The sequence below is a fragment of the Erithacus rubecula genome (genome assembly GCF_903797595.1).
Source record: "Erithacus rubecula genome assembly, contig: scaffold_697_arrow_ctg1, whole genome shotgun sequence".
NCBI classification, from domain to species: domain Eukaryota; kingdom Metazoa; phylum Chordata; class Aves; order Passeriformes; family Muscicapidae; genus Erithacus; species Erithacus rubecula.
In genome coordinates this window covers 18,636-28,496 of record NW_027635642.1, presented here as the reverse complement: position 1 = coordinate 28,496, position 9,861 = coordinate 18,636, and the positions used below count along the sequence as shown (strand labels likewise).

General features: G+C 50.1%; 1 protein-coding gene across 1 annotated transcript; it reads left to right on the top strand.

Moving 5' to 3' along the window:
- Nucleotides 1-325: 325 nt before the first annotated feature.
- Nucleotides 326-9,350, top strand: CCDC124 (coiled-coil domain containing 124; the record flags this gene model as incomplete). Its single annotated transcript, XM_079333010.1, has 5 exons — nt 326-478; nt 3,991-4,161; nt 6,159-6,339; nt 7,961-8,078; nt 9,140-9,350. The coding sequence occupies exons 2-5, from the start codon at nt 4,003-4,005 to the stop codon at nt 9,348-9,350; spliced, it is 669 nt and encodes a 222-aa protein (XP_079189136.1). The 5' UTR covers nt 326-478; nt 3,991-4,002.
- Between the last annotated feature and the right edge of the window lie 511 nt (nt 9,351-9,861).

Sequence of the window (9,861 nt, the reverse complement as noted above, 5' to 3'; positions counted from 1 at the left end):
GGTGACAATGGCCACACTCAGGTGACAGTGGCCTTACACAGGTGATAATGGCCACCCTCAGGTGACAATGGCCACACTCAGGTGACAATGGCCACACTCAGGTGACAACGCGGTGACAAAGAGCCCTCACCCCTTTAAGCCCCGCCCACTCATCTGACAGCGACCCCGCCCCTTTAAGCCCCGCCCACCCCACCCTCAGGGCGCCGCCATCTTTGAACCGGGCACAGCCGGTAGCGGGCGTTGCTCGGGTTCCGTTCCCTGCGGATTTTTTCCGCCAGCGCCGCCCTGAGCGCGGATGTCCGCCCATCCCGCCGCTCCTCCCGCTCCCTCCGCCGCTCCCGCAAAGCAGCAGCGAAGCTGTGCCAAACCGTGCCCTCAACAAACATGGCGGCGGCGCGCTCTGCCCGCTCCCGCCATGGGGGCGGCGGCGCGCGGTGATGACGCACCAAGCGCGCGACGGGCGGGGCGGCGGGGCCCGGTAGGAGCGGGGCCGGTTCGGGGCCGGTTCGGGGCTGAGGGAGCGGGACGGGCCCGGGGGGAGCGGGGCGGAACCGGGGGGGAACGGGGCGGGGAGGCCTGGGGGTCCATTTTGGCTTCACCCTCAGGTGAGGGCCCCGCTCCTTGGGCGGGCTCGGAGGGCGGGAAATGGGTTTGGGAAGGGTTAAAGTGTGAGGGAAATGGCGTTGGGAAGGGTTAAAGTGTGAGGGAAATGGCGTTGGGAAGGGTTAAAGTGTGAGGGAAAGGGGTTGGGAAGGGTTAAAGTGTGGGGAAATGGCGTTGGGAAGGGTTAAAGTGTGAGGGAAATGGGTTTGGGAAGGGTTAAAGTGTGAGGGAAATGGGTTTGGGAAGGGTTAAAGTGTGAGGAAATTATTTTGGGAAGGGTTAAAATGTGGGGAATGGGGTTTGGGAAGGGTTAAAGTGTGAGGAAATTATTTTGGAAAGGGTTAAAGTGTGGGGAAATGGGGTTTGGGAAGGGTTAAAGTGTGAGGAATTGGGGTTGGGAAGGGTTAAAGTGTGAGGAAATTATTTTGGGAAGGGTTAAAGTGTGAGGGAATTATTTTGGGAAGGGTTAAAGTGTGTGGGAATTTGGTTTGGGAATGGTCAGAATGTGGGAAATGGGATTTTGGGGATGGTCGGAGTGTGGGAAACAGAATTTTGGGAAGGGTAAAAGTGTGGGGAAAGGGGTTTGGGGATGGGCAAAGTGTGGGGGAAGGAATTTTAGGAAGGGTTAAAGTGTGAGGAAATTATTTTGGGGAGGGTTAAAGTGTGAGGAAATTATTTTGGGGAGGGTTAAAGTGTGGGAAATGGGATTTTGGGATGGTCAGAGTGTGGGAAATGGGATTTTGGGATGGTCAGAATATGGGGAATGGGATTTTGGGATGGTCAGAATATGGGGAATGGGATTTTGGGATGGTCAGAATATGGGGAATGGGATTTTGGGATGGTCAGAATATGGGGAATGGGATTTTGGGATGGTCAGAATATGGGGAATGGGATTTTGGGATGGTCAGAGTGTGGGAAATGGGATTTTAGGGATGGTCAGAGTGTGGGAAATGGGATTTTGGGATGGTCAGAGTGTGGGGAGAAGGGTTTGGGAAGGGTAAAAGTGTGGGGAAAAGGGATTTTGGGAAGGATCAGAATGTGGGGAAAGGATTTGGGAAATGGTCAGAATGTGGGAAATGGGATTTTAGGAATGGTCAGAGTGTGGGAAATGGGATTTTGGGGAGGGTCGGAGTGTGGGAAATGGGATTTTGGGATGGTCAGAGTGTGGGCAAAGGATTTGGGAAGGGTCAGATGAGGAAATGGAATTTTAGGAGGGGTTAAAGTGTGGGGAAGTTATTTTGGGAAGGGTTAAAGTGTTGGGGAAGGGTAAAATATGGGAAAAGGGATTTTAGGAAGGGTCAGAGTGGGAAAAGGGATTTTAGGAAGGGTCACAGGGTAGGAAAAAAGGATTTTGGGATGGTCAGAGTGTGGGGAATGGGATTTTAGGAAGGGTCAAAGTGTGGGGAAATTATTTTGGGAAGGGTCAAAGTGTGGGGAAAGGATTTGGGGAAGGGTCAGAGTGGGAAAAAGGAATTTTAGGAAGAATCAAAGATCAGTAAAAGGAATTTTGGGAAATGTCAGAGTGCAGTAAAAGGGATTTTTGGGATGCTCCAGGCAGGAGAAATGATTTCATCCATCCCAGGGATGGAGCAGCCCTGCCCTGCCCTTTTTAATTTCATTAATAATTATCTGCCTTTAAAATCAAAGATTTAACCCCAGAGCTCCCAGAACTGTGATTTTCCCAGTGTTTGGTTGATTTTAAAGTTCCTGTTTCCCTTGGATTTGACTTTTCCCACCCTGGGTAACAATCCCAGCCCGTTTTTGGGGCTGTTAATCCAAATTAAAGACATTTCTCACCTCAATGTGGATCCTCCTGGATCTTTTTTAAATTTTTTTTTTTATTTCCAGGTGCTTTTTCCATGGGGTGGGAGTCAGAAATTTGGCCTGGAGGGATCACATTTCTTTGGGATCAGCCAGGATCTGGAAACTGAGGAAATTTGGGAAATTTATCCCAAGTTTATCTGAATCTGAGGCTGGGATAAATCAGGGGGGATGATCCCAATTTTTTTTTTTTTTTTTTTGGGGGGGAACTTTTCCCCTTTCTAAAATCCCCAAAATCTGCAAAAGGGGCTGGAAAATTCCTGAGTGAGCTGGGAAGGGGCTGGAGAATTCCTGAGGGAAACTGGGAAAGGGGCTGGATAATTTTTGAAAAAAAAGCTGAAGAATTCCTGAGGAAAATTGGGAAAGGGGCTGGAGAATCCCTGAGGAAAGGGTTGGAGAATTCCTGAGGAAAATTGGGAAAGGGGCTGGAGAATTTCTGGAAAAGAGCTGGAGAATTCCTGAGGAAAATTGGGAAAGGGCTGGAGAATTTCTGTGAAAAATTGGAAAAGGGCTGGAGAATTTCTGTGAAAAACTGGGAAGGAGCTGGAGAATTTTTGGGAAAGAGCTGGAGAATTCCTGGGAAAAGGATGGAGAATTCTTGAGGGAAACTGGGAAGGGGCTGGAGAATTTTTGAAAAAAAAAGCTGAAGAATTCCTGAGGAAAATTGGGAAAGGGCTGGAGAATTTCTGGAAAAGAGCTGGAGAATTCCTGAGGAAAATTGGGAAAGGGGCTGGAGAATCCCTGAGGAAAACTGGGAAAGGGCTGGAAAATTTCTGGAAAAGGGCTGAAGAATTCCTGAGAAAAGGGCTGGAGAATTTCTGTGAAAAACTGGGAAGGGGCTGGAGAATTTCTGTGGGAAACTGGGAAAGGGCTGGAAAATTTTTGAGAAAGGGCTGGAGAATTTCTGGAGAATTTCTGGAAAAGGGCTGGAGAATTCCTGAGGAAAGGGCTGGAGAATTCCTGTGGAAAATTGGAAAAGGGCTGGAGAATTTCTGTGAAAAACTGGGAAGGGGCTGGAGAATTTCTGTGGAAAACTGGGAAAGGGCAGGAAAATTTCTGGAAAAGGGCTGGAGAATTCCTGAGGAAAGGGCTGGAGAATTCCTGAGAAAAACTGGGAAGGAGCTGGAGAATTTCTGTGAAAAACTGGGAAGGAGCTGGAGAATTTTTGGGAAAGGGCTGGAGAATTCCTGAGGAAAACTGGGAAAGGGCTGGAGAATTTCTGTGGGAAACTGGGAAAGGGCTGGAGAATTCCTGAGGGAAACTGGGAAGAGACTGGAGAGATTTTGGGGAAGGGCTGGAGAATTTCTGGAAAAGAGCTGGAGAATACCTGAGGAAAGGGCTGGAAAATTTTTGAGAAAGGGCTGGAGAATTCCTGAGGCAAACTGGAAAGGAAACATCAGAAAAATTTGAAATCCCCAAACTCTGGAATAAATCACCCACCCCCTCAAACCTCATTCCCAACTTAACAACAAAACTGCCAAAAAAATTTAAAAAAACCCAACAACAACCAAAAAAAAACAAAAAAAAACAAAACCCAACCCAAACCAATTTTGATTTGTTTTTCAGAGGATTTGAGGGATGCCCAAAAAATTCCAGGGGGAGAACAGCAAATCGGCGGCGGCGCGCGCCCGCAGGGCCGAGGCCAAGGCGGCGGCGGAGGCACGGAGACAGCAGGAGCTGGAGGATGAGCTCTGGAAGGACGAGGACAAACACGTCCTGAGGAAGGAGCAGAGGAAGGTGGGGCATCCCAAAATGCTGGCAGGGAGAGGTTTGGGAAGGTTTTGGGGAGTGGGAGAGGGAGGAATGCTGGGGATGAGGGAGAGGAGGGAAAAATCTGGGGATGGGAGAAGAAAGAGCCCTGGAAATGAGAGGAAAAATAATCCTGGGAATGAGGGAGAGGAGGGAAAGTTCTGGGAGTGAGAGGAGGGAAAAGCTCTGGGAGTGAGGGAGAGGAGGGAAAGTTCTGGGAATGAGGGAGAGGAGGGAAAATTCTGGGAATGAGAGGAGGGAAAAACTCTGGGAGTGAGGGAGAGGAGGGAAAGTTCTGGGAATGAGAGGAGAGAAAATTGTGGGAAGGAGATGAGAAAGAACCTTGGGAATCAGGGAGAGGAGAAAAAACTCTGGAAGTGAGGGAGAAGAGGGGAAAACTCTGGGAATGAGAGGAGGGAAAAACTCTGGGAGTGAGGGAGAGGAGGGAAAATTCTGGAATGAGGGAGAGGAGGGAAAATTCTGGAATGAGGGAGAGGAGGAAGAGCCGTGGGGATGGCGGAGGCACGGAGACAGCAGGAGCTGGAGGATGAGCTCTGGAAGGACGAGGACAAAGGAAGGAGCAGAGGAAGGTGGGGCATCCCAAAATGCTGGCAGGGAGAGGTTTGGGAAGGTTTTGGGGAGTGGGAGAAGAGGGAAAGCTCTGGGTGAGAGGAGGGATATCCATCCGTCCATGGGTCCATCCATGAATCCATGAGTCCATCCATGAGTTTGTGCATCCATCCATGGATCCATTAATCCATCCATGGATCCATGAGCCCATCCTTGGATCCATCCCTCCATCCATCCATGGATGTGTCCATGAATCCATGAGTCCATCCATGGATCCATCCATGAATCCATTCATTAATCCATCCACACATCCATCCATGGATCCATCCATGAGTCCATCCATGAATCCATCCATGAATCCATCCATGGATCCATCCATGGATCCATCCATAGATCCATCCATGGATCCATTCATTAATCCATCCACACATCCATCCATGGATCCATCCATGAATCCATTCATTATTCCATCCACACATCCATCCATGAGTCCATCCATGAGTCCATTCATGGATCCATCCATTAATCCATGAATCCACCTATGGATCAATCCATGAATCCATGAATCCTTTCTGACACTGTCCTGTCACTCCAGAGGGTGGATTCCCAAATTCCTGGGGTGGTTTGGAATGTCTGGGTGCTGTTCCCTGGCAGGAGGAGCGGGAGAAGCGGCGCCTGGAGCAGCTGGAGCTGCTCCATCCATGGATCCATGAATCCATCCATGAATCCATCCATGGATCCATGAATCCATCCATGAATCCATGAATCCATCCTGTCACTCCAGAGGATTTATTCCCAAATTCCTGGGGTGGTTTGGAATGCTCTGGGTGCTGTTCCCTGGCAGGAGGAGCGGGAGAAGATCCATCCATGGATCCATGAATCCATCCATGAATCCATGAATCCTTCCTGTCACTCCAGAGGGTGGATTCCCAAATTGCTGGGGTGGTTTGGAATGTTTGGGTGTGTTCCCTGGCAGGAGGAGCGGGAGAAGATCCATCCATGAATCCTTCCTGTCACTGCAGAGGATTTATTCCCAAATTCCTGGGGTGGTTTGGAATGTTTGGGTGTGTTCCCTGGCAGGAGGAGCGGGAGAAGCGGCGCCTGGAGCATCTGGAGCTGCTCCATCCATGGATCCATGAATCCATCCATGAATCCATGGATCCATCCTGTCACTCCAGAGGGTGGATTCCCAAATTGCTGGGGTGGTTTGGAATGTCTGGGTGTGTTCCCTGGCAGGAGGAGCGGGAGAAGCGGCGCCTGGAGCAGCTGGAGCTGCTCCATCCATGGATCCATGAATCCATCCATGAATCCATCCATGGATCCATGAATCCTTTCTGGCACTATCCTGTCACTCCAGAGGATTTATTCCCAAATTGCTGGGGTGGTTTGGAATGTTTGGGTGTGTTCCCTGGCAGGAGGAGCGGGAGAAGCGGCGCCTGGAGCAGCTGGAGCGCCGCAAGGAGCTGCAGCGGCTGCTGGAGGAGGAGGATTCCAAACTCAAAGGGAAAACTCCCAAACAGGGAAATGCTGGGAAAATCACCCGGGCCCAGATCGAGGAGAACGTGCGCAAGGAGCAGAAGGAAAACACCGATGCAGGTTTGGCAATTCCTAAAACCAAAAATCAAATTTGGGAATCTTTGCTGGGCTGGGCAGCTGCTGCTTTTCCCAAGGAGAAACTTTGGGAATGGTTGGGAATTCTCAGTGTCTGGAATTGGAAATCCCACATGGGAATGGAGGGTTGGGGTTGGGTTTGATCCTAAAGCTCTTTTCCACTGGGAAAAATTTTAGGATTTCTGTTGCTGTGTTTCTTGATTTTCTGTGTCCATGTTTTTTCCAGTTCCACATTTCCCAATCCCACATTTCCCAATCCCATTCCCATATTTTCCATTCCCAATCCCACATTTCCCAATCCCACATTTCCCAATCCCACATTTCCCATTCCCAATCCCACATTTCCCAATCCCACATTTCCCATTCCCACATTTCCCAATCCCAATCCCACATTTCCCAATCCCACATTTCCCAATCCCAATCCCACATTTCCCAATCCCAATCCCACATTTCCCATTCCCAATCCCACATTTCCCAATCCCACATTTCCCAATCCCACATTTCCCAATCCCACATTTCCCATTCCCAATCCCACATTTCCAAATCCCACATTTCCCATTCCCAATCCCACATTTCCCATTCCCACATTTCCCAATCTCACATTTCCCATTTCAAATCCCACATTTCCCAATCCCACATTTCCCATTTCAAATCCCACATTTCCCAATCCCACATTTCCCAATCCCAATCCCACATTTCCCAATCCCACATTTCCCATTCCCAATCCCACATTTCCCATTCCCAATCCCACATTTCCCAATCCCACATTTCCCAATCCCACATTTCCTATTCCAAAGCAAAAATGGATTTTTTGTTTTGTTTTGTTTGGAAAAATTGAGTTTTCCATGTGGAAAACTGAGGGTTTTTAGAGGAAAATTTGAGGGTTTTTAGAGGAAAAAATGAGGTTTTTTAGAGGAAAAAATGAAATTTTTTAGAGAAAAAATTGATTTTTCCACAAGAAAACTGAGGCTTTTTTAGGAAAACCCGAGTTTTTTAGAGAGGTAATTGAGTTTTCCATGGGGAAAAACCTGAGGGTTTTTAGAAGGAAAATTTGAGGTTTTTTAGATGAAAATTTGAGGTTTTTTAGAGGAAAAAATGAAATGTTTTAGAGAAAAAATTGATTTTTCCACAAGAAAACTGAGGCTTTTTTAGGAAAACCCGAGTTTTTTAGAGAGATAATTGAGTTTTCCATGGGGAAAAACCTGAGGGTTTTTAGAGGAAAATTTGAGAGTTTTTTAGAGGAAAATTTGAGGTTTTTTTAGAGGAAAAAAATAATTTTTTTAGAGAAAAAATTGATTTTTCCACAAGAAAACAGAGGCTGTTTTGGGAAAACCTGATGTTTTTAGAGAGATAATTGAGTTTTCCATGGGGAAAAACCTGAGGGTTTTTAGAGGAAAATTTGAGGGTTTTTTAGAGGAAAAAATGAGGTTTTTTAGAGGAAAAAAATGAGGTTTTTTAGAGGAAAAAATGAATTTTTTTTAGAGAAAAAACCTGATTTTTCCACAAGGAAAACTGAGTTTTTTTAGGAAAACCTGATTTTCTTTGAGAGATAATTGAATTTTCCTGAGGGATTTCCTCCTGCTGACAGCATTCCCGTTTTTCCCAGCAGCAGAGAAGGAGAAATCCCACCTGGAGCTGCCCCTGGAGGAGAACCTGAACCGGCGGCTGCCCGAGGAGGGGGCAGTGGAGGCACACAGCATCGAGGATGCCATTGCTGCCCTCAGGTGTGCCCAAAACCAGCCCTGAAACGGCCCTAAAATACCCCAGAGTGTGCCCTGAAATACCCCAAAGTGTGCCCTAAAATACCCCAAAGTGTGCCCTGAAACACCCCTGAAACAGCCCTAAAATACCCCAGAGTGTGCCCTGAAACACCCCTGAAACAGCCCTAAAATACCCCAGAGTGTGCCCTAAAAACAGCCCAAAGTGTGCCCTGAAATACCCCCTGAAACAGCCCAAAAATACCCCAAAGTGTGCCCTGAAATACCCCAGAGTGTGCCCTAAAATACCCCAGAGTGTGCCCTAAAATACCCCAAAGTGTGCCCTGAAATACCCCAGAGTGTGCCCTGAAACACCCCAGAGTGTGCCCTAAAATACCCCAAAGTGTGCCCTAAAATACCCCAAAGTGTGCCCTAAAAACCGCCCTGAAACAGCCCTAAAACACCCCAAAGTGTGCCCTAAAAACAGCCCAAAGTGTGCCCTAAAATACCCCAGAGTGTGCCCTAAAAACATCCCTACGTGTTTCCTAAAAACTCCCCAAGGGGTTCCCTGTCCCCACCGTGTCCCCCTGTCCCCAGCGTGTCCCCACCCCTGTCCCAGTGTCCCCACCCCTGTCCCGGTGTCCCCAGCCCTGTCCCCGTGTCCCCACCCCTGTCCCGGTGTCCCCATCCCTGTCCCGTGTCCCCACCCCTGCTCACCGTGTCCCCCTGTCCCCAGCGTGTCGCAGCCCCCGGAGCGCCACCCCCGAGCACAGTGTCCATCCCTGTCCCGTGTCCCCATCCCTGTCCCCGTGTCCCCACCCCTGTCCCGTGTCCCCACCCCTGCTCACCGTGTCCCCCTGTCCCCAGCGTGTCGCAGCCCCCGGAGCGCCACCCCGAGCAGTGTCCATCCCTGTCCTGTGTCCCCACCCCTGTCCCCGTGTCCCCACCCCTGTTCCGTGTCCCCACCCCTGCTCACCGTGTCCCCCTGTCCCCAGCGTGTCGCAGCCCCTGGAGCGCCACCCCGAGCACAGTGTCCCCACCCTGTTCCCGTGTCCCCACCCCTGCTCACCGTGTCCCCCTGTCCCCAGCGTGTCGCAGCCCCCGGAGCGCCACCCCGAGCGCCGCCTCCGCGCCGCCTTCGCCGCCTTCGAGGAGCTGCATCTGCCGCGGCTGAGGCGGGACAATGCCAACATGCGGCTGAGCCAGCTGCGCCAGCTGCTCAAGAAGGAGTGGATGCGATCCCCCGAGAACCCCCTCAACCAGCGGCACAAGCCCTACAACAGCCACAAACAGGACTGAGGGCGCCACCGGCCCCACGCCCACCCCCCAATTTGGATTTTGGGGCCCCCCCCCCTCCCCCCCCCCCAGCTGGAGGTCGGACTGATGGCGCCTCCTCCCTGCTGAAATTCCCTGGGAATGCAGCTCCCGGCAGATCCCGGGTTGTTCTTGTCACTCCCTCCTTGGAATTCTGGAGCTGTCGTGTGGGAAATGCTCCTGGAGTGTCACCCTGAAGAGATTCCAGACCTGGATCTCCCTTGGATATCCCTGGTCTTGTTTTATTTGGGATTGGGATGTCCCTGAAATCCCTGCTCCTGTTTCCTTTGGGATTGGGATATCCCTGCTCCCATTTCCTTTGGGATTGGGATATCCCTGATCCCATTTCCTTTGGGATTGGGATATCCCTGAAATCCCTTCTGTTTCCTTTGGGATTGGGATATCCCTGCTCCCATTTCCTTTGGGATTTGGATATCCCTGAAATCCCTTCTGTTTCCTTTGGGATTGGGATATCCCTGCTTCCATTTCCTTTGGG